The sequence below is a fragment of the Diplodia corticola genome (genome assembly GCF_001883845.1).
Source record: "Diplodia corticola strain CBS 112549 chromosome Unknown scaffold119, whole genome shotgun sequence".
Classification (NCBI taxonomy): domain Eukaryota; kingdom Fungi; phylum Ascomycota; class Dothideomycetes; order Botryosphaeriales; family Botryosphaeriaceae; genus Diplodia; species Diplodia corticola.
The window spans coordinates 12,005-29,716 of NW_017971598.1; the positions used below are offsets into that span (position 1 = coordinate 12,005).

Here is a 17,712-nt window from a genome sequence, read left to right on the forward strand (position 1 = left end):
TGGGTGTTGATCACATCGTTCGTGAAAGATGGTGACGCTTATTAACATTGATTAATGGTACTTCGCATCTTCCCTGAGATGGCACATCTTTAAGCATAACTATCGTGGGAACTGTATGGCACATTTGGAAGTGATTAGCAAACGTAGCAGTACGCATAGATGGTGACGTGTGCGGAACACATTCGCAAAAAGGGTTTGGGAAAAGTCTCAAGGAAGAGACCAGTCAAAGAAAAGAGTGACATATTCTCGAGAACACCCAACTGTGCTATTGAGGTCGATGGAGGAAATGAGAAGCAAAGCATCTGCGTTAGATGATAGCAGTGTGATGTTTAAATATATATCGTGATAGAGGTCACCTCGGTGCTGCACTGAATTGGGGCTCGCACCTGGCGTTTTCCCTGAAGTCATACGATGATACTCATGGAAGCAAACGGAATCAAATCCACCCTTTGAAAGATGAGACAGCCCAATGTCCGAACATCAGCAGCAGGTCATCGTACGAACTTCGGGTTCAAAGAGTTCCATACTCATCATCGCCTGCCTGCCTCCCCGCCCCGTCATCACCATTTCCACCTACCACCAATCTTCATCATCACCGCAAACGACCGCCCCAGTCCTGTAACTCAAACAACACTCAAGGCATTCCTCTCCAACACCCACTCTCGCGGGACAAGCAGTGCTGATAATGGCCCACGAACCTCATTCCAGAACGTTCCGCAAAGTCCAGTCCAGACCACCAACAATGCAGACATTCCTCCAGGCAAGCACGCCCAGAAGTTCCAGAACCCCTGAGCAGGGTCCAGTCCAGTCCTTCGAAAAGACCCAGACCGCAGTTCTGTCTCACACATCGCCTTCCCAAGACAAAGAAAAGAAGAGCGGGAGGGGCCCGGCGCGAAGAGATCCAACACCAGCGCAGTCCCAAAACAACAACAGGCAAGCAAGCGCGCAACGAAGGCGCGGGAGGTGGAGGCGGCACAAACTTCCGCGCGGGCCAATCCGCATGCTACAGCAGCTTCCACGAGCTGGATTCGAACGTCGGCGGCAGGAGCGCCTCTCTTGCCGAACGTACATACATCATCGATGGAGCGAGTCTGCAAGTGAGACGAAACGCGTTTACTACTGAAGCGCCACCCTCGCTGGTTTTTTTTCTTCTCCCCTTTGTGCACGCCGAAGCTGCATGGTTCTCGAAGGTTGGGCTCGCGGGGGCGGGGCGAAAAGCGAGACAGTATTAAAGGTGCCATGGGCTGAGACAAGCTGTAAGGTAAGACAACGGTGAAGAAAATCGGTAGCGTGGAGGCGGACCGCGGTATGCTGAATGGAGAGTCTGAGCAAGAAATGATCAGAAAAGTGACCACCATAGCAGAGGAAGTGATCTGATGTTTTGTGTCTTTGTTCGGTGTTCGCTCGCCTCCCTCTTCTCACTTCGGCATTGAACATTTGCCGGGTGATCCCGTCATTTCTCTGAAGGGAGAGGAAGGAACGACGGTCGTTTGCGGGTAAACTTCTTTCTGACCGTAGTGCTGGGCTTCAGTGATGGCGGCGTGGAGGGGAAAGACGGTGAACACGAGGACCAGATCCGGCCAGGCCAGGTCCCTCGCAAGTCCATGTGTCTACTCTGCTTTCTCTATACTGTCTGGTATCTGCTTCCCTGATGCGGATGTGCAGCTTTGGTGAAGGACTTGCGTCGAACACATAATCTCTCCCCCCATCTCCGATCCGGGAAGCCAGCGAGGATGAAGTTCCCTTCGTCTTGTCGACCGCCGCAAGGAGCAATACATGTCCGGCACTACCGAGCTCTTGAGCACCATTGATCAGTAATGTCGACGTCGGGGTAACGGCAGCAGTTTTCGCCCCGGAGTCAGCATCGAGGTCTATTGCGGCTCAGAGTTTGAGCTAAGGGCGGAGGCAAGGGCCTCCCTTGGCTCCATCTTTTCTTCGAACGGGTCCGCATGACAGCATAACTACTTCGCCGGAGCTCGCGACATGCAGGGACGAGAAACAAGAAAACGGGTAAAGAGTCCCGATGCCAACAAGCATTAACCTCAGCCTTGATGGCCAACGGAAATTTTTCCAAGCCATGTCCTCGTGATCGCCTGACTTTGTCCAAGCGAGAGATTGATTTTGTTTTTTGTTTCTTCATCATCAACACTGCACAACCAGAGAGGAAGGTAAAGAGTGCCACTATGGAAACGAGGGGTAATAGTGAGACACTCAGGCCGTCGTGCAGGAGGAAGGGTGTTGCGTTCCGGCATCCGGTCCGAGATGGGCGACGGTGCGAGTAACATGGGCCAGATGTATAAATTGATACGGCACGGACATCCGCTACGTGCATATGACTTCTGTGGTTCGATGGCATGAGACGTGAAGAAAGACGTGCGGGATATGTTTCAGCTCTTAGTCAGGAAAATTGGCCATGTCAAGGGGAATCAGAAACATTCGGTGCAGCGGGCGTCGGACCGAAGACCTGGCCCGACATCCCCGATGGAGACGGGTGGCGACGACCCTTTGGTGTTGTTCCCAATCGGGTGATCTTGCAACAGCTGTCGTACGAAGACGGACTGTCCATGGATGGGGAATGGAAACCTGGTGGGAAGGGGTTGAACATCTAAGTGCTATACACTGTATCTATATTCCCGAGACTGAACAGACCTATAAACAGCGGGACCAAGCACCATTGGCATCGTGAACGACAGTGTATGGAGCAGGATAATGCGAGTCAAGTAGATACAATTGTGTTACCTTGCGCAAACATCCAAAGCAGGAAGAAAAAGGACAGTAATAACCACACGAAACCAGCGCAAACACCGGCGAAAAAAAACCCCCCCCCCCTCTTCTCCCACCCCCATCTAATCCAGCCAGCCAGATCGTCGACCGTCACCTTCGAACCCCCTCCAGCTCTTCTTTCGGCCCGATCCTACTTCCCGTTCCTGAACTGGCCCCAAAGCTGCTTCATCCTCGCCTCCTGCCCCGGCGTAAACTCCTCATAGCACTCATCCCACCCGTAGTCCATATAGTTGTGGATGGGATCCTGGCCGGGCTTATCCGGGCACGAGTCCTTGCTCGCCGGACAGCCCGTCGTCTGCTCCTTCTCGGCGGGCGTGTCGGCGATCAGGTCGCCGTCGCCGTCGCACGACTCGCCGTTGAACGTGTGGAACAAGCCCAACCAATGGCCCGTCTCGTGCACGGCCGTCATGCCGAGGTTGAACTTTGTGCGGCCGCCGCCGGGCATGGTGTCGGCGACGACGACGCAGCCGTCGCCGCTGTAGGTGGCGGGCGTGGGGTTGGAGCCGATGCTGGTCGGCATGCTGCACGTGCCCAGGCCGGCGTAGTCGGACGCGAAGTAGATGTTGAGCGCGCGGTAGGGCCCCTTGCGCAGCGCCTTCTTCATCGCCGCCGAGTTCTGGTCGTCGCCCTTGGCCCACGCCGGGTTGACCGTGAGCTCCGACCCTTTGAGGGTGAAGCTGATGCCGTGCTTGTTGTACGCCGTGTTCATGACGGCCATCTGGTCCGTCGCCATCTTCTGCCAGTTGGCGTATCGCGGGTCGTTGGCCTTGGACACGACGATGTGGAAGTAGGCGTCGACCGCGATGGCCGCGTTCTGCCGCGTCAGCAGCGCCGCGTGCGCCGCCCCCGAGCCGCCGCCTTTGACGCCGTGGTAGAGGTCGTGGTGGGCCTTGATGATCTCGTCGTGGGCTTCGGCGGAGCAGTTGGCGCGCATCTGCTGCTCCTGCCCGAGGGCCAGGGCGCTCAGGGAGAAGAGGAGGAGGAGCCGCTTGAGCATGTTGGGTGCTGTTTGCTGGGACCGTGTGTTGTTTCGATTCTGGATTGCTGAATATAACAAACAAGTGAGAGTGCGGATAGCCGAGAGATGCTCTGCGCTGCTGAGTGCCGATGCTGGGATTCTTGAGGCCCATGACGGCCATATTTATCCCATCTCTTGCCGTGTTCTGGATTCCCTGCCATGTGGAGGCCATCGGGCGGATATGATAGTTGCTTCTCTAGAACGCGGCCGCGGCGCACTCTGGAGCCCATCGAGATGATGATGCAAACGGTAGCTTCTCGGCGTGTCACCCTGCGACAAAGGGGCTTCATATCGTCTGTCGCGTGGGTGAGGCTTCTAGTCCGGCCCGGGTGAGACCTAGGGCTCGCGACTCGGTGCCTAGAACTTCTTCACCTTCAGCAACGGCGGGTCGAGAAGAATAAATGGTTCATCATTGAGAAAACTTGAGACGTCTAGAAGAAAAAGCCAAGATCGCCTACGCGGTATACACGATCTTCATGCCCCGTGCCCCGAACGCCAAGCCCCACGATCGCGAATCAATCAAAGAATCGGCGCAGAAAAAAACATGCTGGTTGGACTCATCAGGCTTCACCGGGTCTCATGCTTCGGCCGGTCGCAGTTGCCGAGCTGGCGCCCTCGTTATTCCACGTCAAGTATGTGTGATCGCCAAGTTTCCTGTACGTCCATGTCAGCAAGCTTGCCCAAGGCATTGTCGGTAGCGCGCCATCTTACCTCGGCTTGATCAGATGCGTCGCCGTGAAGAGTGTTCCTAGCACGATGCAGATGCCACCAACGACGACATAGGCAATGCCCAGGAAGGGATTCTTGCCGCCCATGACGGTGCGGGTTGAGATCAGAATGGCCTTGGTGCCACCGTAAGCGGTGACGTTGAAGTCTGCCCAACGTTAGCGGCCGGGATTGCGCGACACCAATTGCAAACTTACTGTCATCGATGTCGATCTGGTACCGGGCGACGGTCATGCTTTCGTCGTCGTTCCGCATTGCCAACTTGCTGAAGGTAGGAAGACCGGCCGTCCGCATCCAGACCATGAAACCCTCGTCCTGCGAGAGATCGGGAACCGGAGTGTCGTCGTTGTAGCCATTCGGGTAACGGACCTTCCAGTTGGGCGGCGGCGCGACCTGGTCATTGGTGTAGGCCGTCTTCTTGAACAGTTCCTTGTCGCTGTCCCAGGCGATGCCCTTGTTCGACATGTTGTAGTAGTCGCTCTCTCCACTCGCAGGGTTAAGGCGCTTCAACTGCGAGAAGGTATCGTTGAAGACCGAGTTTGCAATGAGGCCGCACGGGTAATACGCCTTCCCCTTGCTGTCCAGCGTCAGCGGATCGCAGTCGCTGGCCGAGATGGACGAGTTGCTGCGGAAAGTGCCTTGTAGCTGCGACGGATCCTCGGACTTGACGTAGCGACGGTGGTTCTGGTAGAAGTTGGTGAGGCGGTAGTACAGGAGCACAGGCGGGCCAATCTCGTTCTCGATTTCGAACTGAAGGGAGCAGACGGTCGTGTTGTGGGGGTTCTCCGGGTCATAGCTGGTGTTCCGGAAGCTGTGCGCCCACGACGGGGCCAGCGCGCTCGGGTTGCTGGCCTTGAAATAGCTCGACACACGGTCCGTCGGCACATCGTCGAAGGTACTGGCGGACGGCGGGAAAGTGACATTGGACGAATCAACGGGCGACTGGTTCACGCAGTCTGTGTAATCGATGGAGATTTCCTCGACCTAGACACGGTCTTCGTCAGCACCCGGCACGCGACACGGCGGCCTTGCAGAGGTCACGAACCATGGCGCTCGCCCATATCAGCAGCCCGCCGATTGGCGCGAATATGATGCCGACGGCGAAGAAGAGGGGAAGCACAGTCTTCGGGGTGAGGATGGGTCTGCGGGCAGTCAGCGGAGGCGGCTTGCGGCTTGCGGCTTGCGGCAGCGGGCGGGAGCAACGTACTGCCAGGCCTTGAGACGCTGCTGGCGGAAGGCGGTGTCTGCGCGGCGGAGGAATCGTTAGTCACGGCGCGCGCTGGCAGGCACGGCGTGGGCATCGTACTGGCGGGTCTCCTGCTCTTTGTCTTCTTGGTGTCGGCGGCATCGTTCTCATTGCTGCTGATGGAGTCGGTATGCTGCATTTCGGTCTGCGACATGGTGCGCGAGGGGGCTCCTGTAGCCAAGGAGCATCCGATGGGCGCAGAGAGTCGGCTGGTGGGCGGCAAGGTGTTTGTTGAAGGCGTGTATGGAGGCGCGGGCGATGATGGCAGGTCGGTCGCTATTCTAGGAGGCCTTGGCGGGCCTGACGCCTCAGCCCCCCAGCATCCGCCGCCTCCGATCGTCGCCGCCGCAGCAGCGCCAACCAACCGTCCACCCCAACTGTCGCCCCAATCCCGCAGCAAGCCACTGCCAATCGTCGCATTGTGCTGCCGCTACCATTTGGAATCACCAGTCAACCCACAACCGTTGCCGACATCCGATCTCCGTCTCCATCTCAGCGTCTCGGGGGGTGCAGAAAGAAATTGACTCACGGCGATTCTTTGCATGCGCAGTCGAACCAGATGGATGTACGGAGTAGGTGGGTTCCATGTCTTTCCGCACGCTGTGTCACCGACACCATCATTGTTAGTTCTGCGCTTCAGCCGCTGCCTTGATATGCACGATTGGCTTCCAACGTTGCGCACTACAACAGTGTATGCTTTAACCCAGAAGCAATGCTAAATCGACAGACATTTCTTCCCGCCATGTGTATATCAGAGTCCATCTCTTCCCTTGTTGCTGCCTCCGAACATGCCCTCTTGCTCAATTCCTCCTGACTAATCCCGCAAAAACGCTCCCGCGCTTATATCTTCCCTTCCGTACATTACTCCCCTGTTGCTCGACAACCTCCCCGTCGCGCTCCATCGAGAACAGCAAGTCTGCTTCGCCCAAAGTCCTCATAGAATCAACCTTGAGCACTCCATCCCCCATCTACGCAACCCCCTCCTCCCCCCCTCCTCCACCCTCTCTCTCATCTCAACACCTACCCCCCCAAGACCGCCGCCCTCTCCCTCTCCCTCCCCGTCCTCCTCTCCCTCCCCCTCCTCCCCTTCAACCGCCCGCCTCCTCCTCCCCCGCCTCCTCCCCCCCCCCCCCACCCCGGCCAACACCACATGCACCGGCGGCCAACTACAACAAACATCCCTCCGCTCCGGCCTACCGCGCCCACACGCCGCGCACAGCCGCAGCCACTGCGCGCTACTGGCAGCATCCGCCCCCGCGACCGCCACCGCACGGCACGACGACGTCGTCGAGCCTAGTGCAGCGGTAGTAGTAGCACCAGTAGCACCAGCAGCACCGCCGCCGCCGCCGCCGCCGCTCATCTTCCGCCTCCGCTGCGGGTCCGGCGTGTCCGAGCTCGATGACGTGAGGGCCATTGCGCCGGGCATGGGGAGGAAGGGCATGAAGCGTTCTTGGGGGATGAGGTGGTGGCGGTGGTGGTGGAGGCCGGTGGTGGTGGTGCTGCTGGTGATGGTTGTGTTGCTGCTGGTGATGTTGGTGGTGGGCGAGGAGGAGGAGGATGAGGAGGAGGATGACGGCGACGGTGATGGTGACGACGGAGACGACGGCGGCGGAGGTAGCGTCGAGGATGGTGCGGGGCGGCTGCGGCTGCAGTTGGGGTTTGGGTGCAGAGGTGGTGGTGGTGGGGAAGCAGCAGGGGCAGGCGGTGCGGCGGCGGCGGCGGCTGGCGTTGTCGCAGACGTCGGGGAGGGAGGGAGAGGAGGGGCGGCAGTAGCAAAAGCGGCGGCGATGGCGTTGGCGCGCGTTCGGGGTGGAGGTGAAGGCTGTGCTGGCGGGGGCGGCGGCGGCAGAGATTGCGGCAGAGTCGACGACGACGACGACGGCGGCGGCGGCAACGGTGATAAACATGGGACCAGAGGAGATGTCGTGGCAGGTATTGCTGCTCCTTCGGACGATGCTGCCACCGCCGCCACCTTGTTCGATACTGATGATGACGACTGTGTATGCGACGGCGTGCGGTTGAGATGTTGAGGTGATGGCTGTGAGCCGGAGAGGAGCGCGGTCATTTCAAGCTTCGTCGACGTCGCCGTCGCGAACGCTCTGAGTGGAGGCAGCTGCAGAGAAGCCAGCCTGCGACGGTGAGTCGACTGCTGATGGTAGTGCGGTCCGCTGGCCATGGATCCTATCGTGGCATCGCCGGCGCGGTGTGCTTGCGCGACGCACATTGTTTTTTGGTGTGCGGCGGAGAGAGTGATGGCGATGATGATGATGAACTAACTACGATGCTTCTCAGCTGGTTGTGCGTGGAGACGACATACTGATGGCCGAAATATATCACAGACGAACACTGTCTCCGATCTATAGGCATGTCTAGGCAGCGTTCGCTGTTTGTTATGCAGAGCGGTAGATCACGGTTCAAAATGATGTCAATGAATGAATGTCTAAGATCGATTTCCTACTGCCGCCTATGGGCGTTCAAAGTGCTGTCTTTGATGACCCCCAATCAATCTTCGCTAACCCATCCCGAACGCTGGTTGAGGCCGGAATCAATGAAACAAGACGAGCTACATGCTGGGTGCTGCTACTGTATGAGTAGTGGGGGTATCAGAGTGTAAGTGCCGATGACGATGATGGAGTGCGCCGGGGAACCGAAAGTACGGAAACAAATGACTGAACAAAGGGAGAGATGAGCCGAGCCACACGCTCAGTGGCAAGGACGGCATTGAGCAACACCCAAAAACTGAACTCCGAAATCCAAAAGGAAAAAAACGCCTATATCGTGAGATGCTGTGTTCGTGACCCAACCCAGAGGTGTGAATGCGAGGGATTGCTCCAGCTTCACATCAACAAGCGATGGAGCCATAATCTGAAAAAACCGAAAGTAACGCCAATTTCCGCCGACCGATGCCCATGTAAACCGAGAGACCCAATCTGAGGATCACAATGCGAGATGTGTGCTGAACGAGACGATAGGAGACGATGAGAGAGGACGGAACATCTCGCTGGAGACGACAATGCAAAGACGGCAAGCACGCAAAACTGCGAAGCGGACCTGGATCCGCGACGAGGACTGGTGACGATGAGGCTGAATGCTTCACATGACCATCGATCCGCCTGCGAATCGACGCAAGCATCGAACACGTGCGGTGCTTCTAATTCTCCCAGTCGTTGAAGTTGTCGAGATGTTGCTGGAAATAGACAGGCTTGAACCAGCCGATCTTCTCGTAGGCAGCCCACAGCTTGCTGGCCTTGTTGACATCGATCTTGCAGGCCTGCTGAGCCTTGGTCTTGTTGAAGTCCTCACCCCTGATGAGGGCGCGGACGCGAGCCTGGAAAATGCGGCGCTTGTTGTAAAGGTAGGTTGCGCACGTGAGTCGGAGCGTGGAAGCGACATTAAGCTCGGAGGGGTGGAGTTCACCCCGGTCGGGATCGGCGGATAGGTCAAGGGGCTGACCCTTCCATTCCGCCTTCAAAGCTTTCCTGCCGTCTTCGGGAAGCGTCTCCAGGGGTGGCGCATAGTTCGGGATCTTGTGGAAGTCGACGTCATCTCGCGACGCCTGGACCTTGGGTGCCTTGGGGGTCGGGGGCTTTGCGTCGAATGACTCGAGCAGTGCAGCCTTGGGAGTGCGCTTCGTAACTCGGGGCGCGCGAGGCAGTCTGGGGGCGGCAGGCTTGGTCTTGCGCACGCCGGCGGGAGCGGGGGCCAACGCCCGCAATTGCGCGCGCTGGGTCGACTTCTTGGGGCCGTACATGCTCCAGGTTGCGCGCTCGTTGCGCATCCACTGGACGGGGTTCTTCTGCCACTGGCTGACGGCAATTGACTTGCAGGCGATTGCCAATTGGTACTCCTCGCGGGTCGGTCGGTCGTAGGCATTGGACAGTCTGGATTCGGCAATGTGCTTTGTGATGAGAGCCTCTTGCTCAGGAGTCGTTCCAACGCTAGGGAACAGGGGCGCGGTTGTCGCGCCGATCTTGTCACCGCTCCACGCCGGGAACAGAGGCGGGTCCCTGCTCGTATCCTCCTCCACCGAGCACTGAGAGTCCTCCTTGTGGAGATTGTCGAAGGGCGAAACAGGCGGGGAGGGAGGCAACCCCTTTGCGGAACTCCGGATGTTGCTGCCTAGAGAGTTGACCGTGAGGCGGTTGATGGTGCAGTCGAGCGCGGGCGCGGGCGTCGCGTCCATTGCGCAGTCGGCGGGCGACTTGGAAAAGCTCTCGGAGCGCTTCATCTCTGGCGGCGAGAGCAGGGAAGAGACAGAGAAGCGGGCGTCGGGCTTGGAGGGGGTTGCTGCGGAGTGTTGCGAAGCCATTGTCGCGTGCAAGAGTGGGATTGGGAGGCGAGGCTGAGAATTGGGGGCGTTCGCCGGTTTTAGAGGCAGCCTAGGCTGCAGGGGAAGGTGCTGGAAGGGTTGCGCTGATGTGTCGAGAGTGTTGCGTTGTTCTGGCAGCGGTCGGGCTGGGGTGGCGAGGCGGACAATAGGCTGCTTTATGAATAGATGCGAGTCTGAGCGTAAGACGTGACAAGCGCGGAGCAGCCAATGGCAGTGCACTGGGGGGCGTTGCGCCGGTCAGATTGGCAAACAGGCAGAACTGGAATTTATTGCTTGGGGGCAGTCGGGCGCGCAGTGTGAGGGCAGCTGGCCTAGCGACTGGGACTGCCGGGCGAGAACCGTGGTTCGGAAGTGGTGGGGGGGGACCTTTGGGAGCGCCGTGGGGCGCGGACAAAGGCGTGCTTTATGAACCACGACCAAGAGGGCTGTGTGTCTGGGAACGGGGTAGGTGACTGGAGAGGGCAGATGACTGGTTTCTAATCAGGCGGAGCGCGGGCTCGCACAATGGGACAAAGAGCCTGGTGGGCGGGCGCCGCAAGGGCGGGCTGCGACAAGGCGGCAGATCGCAGGTGTCAGTCGCTGGCAGGGCTGGGTTAGCTCCGAGTATCATCAGGCACACTCGCGCGCTTCTCAGCGGCCTGAGGTGAGCGGCCTGGCCATTCGTCAGCATGATACAGGAAGGCGGGCGAACAGGAGAGAAGCGCCGGAAGTGTGGCAGTGCGTTGGGCGCTGGGCCGGCGCTGATAGGGCGGCCCTGGTGCTGGGACATGCTGCTGGCGGCTTCTGCTCCGCGCAGGTCTGGATACCTGGCGTGCTCTTGCGGGCGGCGTTTGGAGCAGGTGATGGGAGGTTCGCAGTGAGCGCGAATGAGTCAGGCCCAGGGTTCGGCGCCATGCCTATCGCGGCCAAGTGCGAGGGCGCCGCCGGGCAAGTGCTGCGAGTGCTACGCATATCGCGCCTGCTGGAGCTCGCATTTGCGTGCGCAGGTGGGGGGCCAGCAGCCAAGCGCCATTGTTGGCCGTGGTGACGCAGCCAGCCTCGACGAGACGCCCATTGTCCGGCGCTGGCATTGACTCCCGTACACGTGTCGCAGGACAAAGCAAGCAAGCAGGCCAGCGGCGACACGGCGCCCGCCGCGCCCAGTCCGCTGCGCGCAACGTCAATGCCTGCTGCACCCGCTTTGCGTCGGATATCGCGCCGCAGGGCAGCCATTGACGAGCCCACATGGCGCAATGTCTAGCAGCGCGGCCGCCCGACGACCGCCCGGCGGTGGGCAGTCAGTCGACAGTAAGTCCGCAGCGCCCGCCCCCCTCCCCCGGTCGGCGCCGCTATCTCCAATCTCCATGGTCAGCGCAGCTCCAATGGCTGATCTGGTGACACCTCGACCTCCTGCATCCCCGTCCGGCGCCGCCACCAGCCACGCGGCGGCCTGGAGCCTTGGGCCTGGCGCGTCCCTGGCCGAGGCGGCTGCTTGGTCAATTGCATCATAGGCGGTGCGAAGGCTGCCCATCTGACGGCCGCTAGCCAGACCGCTCCGTATCTGGGGGGGGCCGGGGGGTGCTCGTGGACACGGCGGCGGCGCGCATGTGAAAGCGCCTGAGACAGCGCCCGCACCTGACAGCCCGGGCACACCCTCGCGGCGCAATGGAGGGCGGGGTGGTGGTTGAAATGCCATGCTTATCGCTATCGCCTCTATCGATACGCGACCGGGGCTGGCGGACGGCAGCGCTGGCCCGCGAAGCTGTGGAGCGCACAGGACCCTGGGGCCCGGAGCCCCTCGCCGGGCGGCTGAGGTCAGCGCTGTCCAGTCCCTTCCCCAACAGGCCGTCGCAACAACACCGCTGACCCATCGCTCCCATCCATCGGTAGCGCGCGCTTCGCTCAACAGCGACCGCGATAGCCATGTTCCCGCTCGCGCCCGCCCACGACCGACTCCAGCCCACACCGCTGGCGCGCGCATGATCAGAGAGCCCACCAGCGCTACCCGGCAAGCGGCTCCTATCGCGAGGTCATCTACCCGCCGTTCCCCCACACCGCTCATCAGCCCGCGATCCCTGCCCGCCCGCCTGCCTCCTCCGCACCCTCCCACTCCGCTACAGGCAGTCACGCCGCGTCGCTGCCCTTGCAATTGCTGCGCGACGAGCGGCTTGGGCGGCCGCCATGCACGCAATCGATCGACGTGCTCCGGCCCGCCGTCGCATCCCATCTGGCCCAGCGCGAAGCCACCAGCCCGTTGAGGCAGCCGATCCCTTGGATGGGCAGATAAGCTGCCGGTGATAGGCCCCGCCACCCAGCTTGGCCAGCCGCGCTACCTTTGTCTGTCACCCAGAGGCCCTGCAGAGACGATCCATGGGACCCTGCATGCTCACTCCGCGCGTGCTGCGGCTTATTAGGTGGGGTCGCTCTACACCTTCTCTATCACCGGGCGCTCGCGACCGTCGTGCAGATGATCACTCTCAGCTATCATTCGGCAGCGTCGTCGATTCTTCCCGTTCGTCAATTGCGCGCGGCTGCGTCGGCTCCAGCGCCGCCTTTCCCTTGCTGCCGTTTCTGTCCGAATGGGCTGGTCGTGTCTCAAAACTTCCGTCCACTCCGGCTCCTGCCCACCCCCCAACCCTTCTCTGCGCAAGACGCAGTTTCAGACGATGCTCGTGTTGCCTCCGTCGACGAGCTGGATGTGCGGTGCGCGCAGCCGTTCGGCGGCTGGGGGGGCACACGGCGCGGCTCGTGATATCTGCAGCCACATCGTGCGTTTACGCGTCTTCCCGGCCCGCGACCTGCAGATTCTCTGCGCAGCACCACGGATTCAAGGCGGTCGGCCGTTGATGCGACCTCGATCTGGAGTTCTGGACCGCGACGCGCGATGCAATTGGAGCCCACCGGGCTCTCTTCAAGACACTTTGTTTCAGCACTTATCGTCACGGCCGTCGACTCGACGGCGCGGTTGCGTTGCCACCCGTTCCTGCGAGACTGTCGCTCGCAACCAGGCTGGGGCCCTTTCAGATGATCACTTGTGCAGCCCCTAGGTCGAGGGCGGCAGCAGGTGGTCGAATGCTCAACACCTCAAGTCGGCGCATCACGACATCAGCGGTCGCGACACCACACCATGCACGTCATAATAAGATTCGCAAGGGCGCAACGAGGCTTAAGCGACAGGAGGCCTGAGTTCGGCGCACAGTGGGGCCGTGGGCGCGGTTCTGCGCTATCGATGCGCTCCCGTTGCTCTCCCGCTGCAGCCTCAGGGAACAGCCGTGGAAGCCTCTAGCCTCCAGCCGCCGATCTGTGACGACCAATCGCCACGAGCCCAGCACAGTTGTTGCCGTCGTCGTCGACTCATGAGAGCGTTGGGCTCTTCTGCGCCCTGAAAGCCGTCTGCCTAGTCCGCGTTTTTGTCTCGTACGAAGCTCTGGTGATTGAGTGAAAAAATTTTCACGGGGAGTGCTACGTAATAGCTTTTTCCATCATCCACCATTCTCTTCCTCCGGTCACCGCAAATTTTCAGCCACCCAGAGCCATGGCTCCGCCCGTTCTCCCGGCTCCGAAACGGCCGCTCAGCGGGCGCGTATCACCTCTGCAAGCCGTTAACGAGTCTCCTGCACTCTCCATGTTATGGTGTCTTCATCTCACACAACCCGTGTTGCACTACATGGCTTCTCCTGCATGAGAACCCGGGCCGCCCGCAAACCCTATCTGCTATCCGGTCATCTGCACAGGTTCGCCTCCGGGCTATGCGATCTCCAGCAGCCTTCTGCAGCGGCAAAAGCCTTTTTCGGTCACCAGTCTTCCCACTGACCCGGTTGCCGGGCCTTGTACCTCTGGCGCATGCGTCTAGCGCGAGGCGGTGCTTGCTGCACTCCCACCGATGGTGGGCGGCCCATGGCTGGAGGTAGGTCGATCATCTAACGACAGACTAGTGCACTAAGGATACATGTTGGCCGTGGATGCGTACGCATGTCTCTCCAACGGCTCCCTCCGCGTCCCCGCATCGTTCCCCGGACACCTGCATGGTGTAGCCTGCGGAATAGAACGGTCTCAACGTCCCGGGCTCATTGTTCAAGCGGGCAAGCCATATCTTGGTTCTTGTCTCAGCCAGATGGCCGTTTGCTGCCGTAGTCCTGCTCTGCGCCACATGGACGAAGTCTGGGGCAGTCGGAGCAACCCATGGGCTAACCCAACCAGCCGTCATCAGCTTCATCAGCTGCCTCATCATCATTTCATCTCCATCCCCAAGGCAAACCCGGGATTCCATTGCTGACCTGCGGCTACCTGCATTGACTGCGCAGCTGACCAGGTCTCTCGACATCCGCACCTTTTGACTGCGGCACCCTGCAGAGCAAATCGAGATAAGGGCCAGATTGATTGACTTTTCAGATGCACTTGACAGATCGCAAATGCAGGTGAAAGTTTCATCTCCACATAGTTTGGCGCTCTCGGCTTTTTGTGGATCAGCTCATCTGGATCAAGAGAGAACATATACTTGCACAAATGGGCATGTTTGGCCATATATCGTCTAGGTATCCTTTGTGCGATAAGCCATCATCAATCAGCCGCAGTCTGTCACGGCGCGAACCCATATTAACCTTCAAGACCCACCTCCCCTCGGCGGGATCACAAGACACTCAGTCCGCAACGGGACGGCCGACGCACGGCGTGAGTTTAAACGAGCAATCCGCGTGGTGGCACCGCAGCAGCAAAGCAGCACTCGTGTGGCCGCACAAAATCCTCAAACCTATCCACAAGCGCGGTGCACATCGCATACATACATGCGCATATGCAATGGCGGGTTCCAAGTGCTCTCAAGCACTATCCTTTAGCCAGGAACCGCGGCTACGGTTAGGGTGGTCGGGGATGGCACAAACCGTGCATACCCGTCTCCCCCCTCTCCAGCTTTACAGGGGAGATGTAGGCAAACGGGTGGTGCGTGCCAGGGCCTGCATATGCCGTGCGTCTGCGTGCCGCGCCCCAGCCCTTCTTCCCACCACCCCTGTCTTCGCCGTGCTTTATAGATGCGATGCGTGCGCGCATATGTGAAAAAAAGGATGTGGGTGCTTACGTACGTATGATGCTTCGATGTTGGAACGAAGGAGCCGGTGAGCAGGAGGAGCTTGAAGGGGTGGTGGGCAGCAGCACGAAGCAGGTTTTTTTGCTCGGTGGCAGGTAGCAGTTGCCGGCTCCGTGCATATGGTAGGTAGGGGCACTCCTGGAAATGGAGGGGAGGCAAAAAGTCGCCCGGCCCTGTTCGAGGCTCACTCACTTCTGCTACTTTCAAGGTCAAGGCCCCGGCTCGCCGTCGTAGAGACACATTCGTGTTTCGGCCAAGCCCTTCTGACGAATATTACTACATTTTTATTGCAAGGCCTTTTTTTATCTATTTTTTTTTATCTTTTGCCCTTTGCCCCAGAAGCACTCGGCGGCTGCCTTATCCACCATGACTCGTCCCACCGTCCACCATGCTCCTCGTCTTCCGTCAAGAGAACCTTGTAGAATCGTAGGCTCCAGCATAAACCAAAAAAGGCAAGTACAGCCTTCCACCCGTGGCGCCAGCCCACACACAACCAACCAACCAACAAAACCAGTAGTCAGTTGGCCCGATGATCCATCATTTTGGCTCGTCATGCTGACAGGCTTGCGTTGGCGGCTGCTGCTACTGCTGCTGCCTCTCGCCCCCCAACAACATCAAACTTGATCCCGCCCAACGCAACTCATACATCCTTGTCGTCGTTCGTGGCTGTGCAAAGAACCAGCTCAACCACCCAACCAACCAACCAATTGTACTCCCTGCACGAGGCGAGTCGACGGCTAGACCCGCCCCGCGACCAGGGCCAGGACCAAGGCCAAGGGCGGGCGGGCGGGCGGGGGGCGCAGGAGCCCGCCTCCGTTGCCGTCCGTCACAGTCAGCCGTAGGTAGGTATTCCAAATGCCGAAGAGGCGCGCAAAAAAAAAAAAAGTAATTGTCATTTCCATTTGTTCTTGTTTTGTTTTTTTTTTTCGTCCGCGTGCTTTTGTCCGTTTATCTCCTTTTATGATTGTTTGTCCGCACGCTCGAGTTTTACCCGGAAATTGCGGAGTTCTTGGGAAGGAGGGAAGCTCATGAAACGAACGTGCAACGGTTGGTGGACAGGGGTGGGGACGGGGGGGTCTGACTCATTGATAAGGCCGAGGTACGGACGTGCTTTCTGCTTTGTAGGTAGGTGTGATTGTTTCCCGTCGTTATTAGTCTGGGAGTTTTTTCTATTGTTGTTGGAGGCCACGGGCTTGCAGGTGTCACGGTGGGTGACGAATGATGAATTGACCCTCCTACATGGGCAGCGGAGTCTTGTATCTTGATGCGTTTGTGTTGTTTGCTTACTCGCATCTACGTTCGGGTCTCTGCTTTGGTCGCTTGTGAAGAAAAGGTCGTCGGAACCTACATCCATGTCGGTATACTTTGCTTCAACTCCCCACCGTAAAAGATCGCCGTATGCCAATCTCTTCCGTCACACGGTGTGGTGTTACATTGGACTCTGCCCATGGCCCACATGAGTGAGCGCGTGCTGCACCCTTCCTACGTAGGTAATCGAACCGAAACTCCGAATGTCGATATAGGTTAGGGCGAAGGAACACGCAAGGACGTTTTTTTGATGTTGCTTTCCCGCTGCCCAAAGCAAGCAGGGATGCAACATCTCTGCGAAACGACTCGAAGAGGAGCAATAATATGTTTGTATTTACATACATACCTACTCGTGGTTCTAGGTGGTCCGGACCGCTGTCTGATCTTCGCACGGTTCGTTTGTTTCACTCTGAGGCAAAGGCATGTGCGTCTACGTGCGAGATAAAGGGTATTTGAAGGGCAGCAGTGCGGTCGGTGAGGAGACGGAAGTGGCCGTGTATAGTCAATGTCAGGTCTGTGTGGAGTTCATCGAGATGCTTCTGAGCTACCCCCTCTGGCGCCCAAGAAGCATGGCCGCCTTCATTTGGAATGCGAAGCTTCTTTCGACATATACACGTTATGGAGAGAAACATTCTGTATTCCCCTCTCAAGATTAGACTGGGAAAGTGTTAAAGCTCTACAACTACATCTTTCGTCCGCCCTTCCCTTGTCGGAAACACGCGGGAAATATGACAACGTGAATAGCCCTTTTGCTCAGCTATACCAGGACTAGCTGGCACTGGTACGTTGGTGACAAACAGACTTGCATACTACCGTCGTTTTCCAGGTTATCCGTCTGTGTATGGTGTTGTAGCTAACCCAACCAACCGCCAATCCGTACAAGGATTAAAGCACTGGCAACAGCATCTATAGAAAAGATAGAGCCTTGGATTTTCATCGCTCAAGCAACAAGCCGACAACTGGCCCCGGGCACATATTGACATCACAAGATGCAGACGAACATCAGTCCCCGAAACAGAAAACTCCCGTTCTGGCCATCACAAGCGCTTCCGATAAGCCAGCCATCAATGGAGCTTTAGACATGACAGCCCAACATCCCGCAAAAGCACTATTCCCATTTCCCCCGCCGCCCACCACCACCCACTCTTCAGAAGTTGGAACCATGCATCTCCGACCGGTGAACTGCATTCTATTCTCACTCCTTTTTCTTCCCCTCCTACATTGCTCCGCCTCCCCCC

General features: G+C 58.6%; 4 protein-coding genes across 4 annotated transcripts; 1 reads left to right on the forward strand and 3 right to left on the reverse strand.

Annotated features, from left to right (window-relative positions):
• Nucleotides 1-2,914: 2,914 nt before the first annotated feature.
• BKCO1_1190004 (peptidase m43 pregnancy-associated plasma-a) lies at nt 2,915-3,781 on the reverse strand (the record flags this gene model as incomplete). Its single annotated transcript, XM_020270573.1, has 1 exon — nt 2,915-3,781. The coding sequence occupies one exon, from the start codon at nt 3,779-3,781 to the stop codon at nt 2,915-2,917; it is 867 nt and encodes a 288-aa protein (XP_020124950.1).
• A 581-nt stretch (nt 3,782-4,362) lies between these two features.
• BKCO1_1190005 (lem3 cdc50 family protein) lies at nt 4,363-5,928 on the reverse strand (the record flags this gene model as incomplete). The annotated part of the gene is made up of 6 exons (XM_020270574.1): nt 4,363-4,456; nt 4,514-4,676; nt 4,726-5,512; nt 5,574-5,670; nt 5,736-5,772; nt 5,835-5,928. 6 exons carry the CDS (start codon nt 5,926-5,928, stop codon nt 4,363-4,365), a joined length of 1,272 nt encoding a protein of 423 aa, XP_020124951.1.
• A 1,375-nt stretch (nt 5,929-7,303) lies between these two features.
• BKCO1_1190006 (uncharacterized protein) lies at nt 7,304-7,804 on the forward strand (the record flags this gene model as incomplete). The annotated part of the gene is made up of 1 exon (XM_020270575.1): nt 7,304-7,804. The coding sequence occupies one exon, from the start codon at nt 7,304-7,306 to the stop codon at nt 7,802-7,804; it is 501 nt and encodes a 166-aa protein (XP_020124952.1).
• Nucleotides 7,805-8,925: 1,121 nt separating this feature from the next.
• On the reverse strand, nt 8,926-10,083 carry BKCO1_1190007 (swirm domain-containing protein; the record flags this gene model as incomplete). The annotated part of the gene is made up of 1 exon (XM_020270576.1): nt 8,926-10,083. The coding sequence occupies one exon, from the start codon at nt 10,081-10,083 to the stop codon at nt 8,926-8,928; it is 1,158 nt and encodes a 385-aa protein (XP_020124953.1).
• Between the last annotated feature and the right edge of the window lie 7,629 nt (nt 10,084-17,712).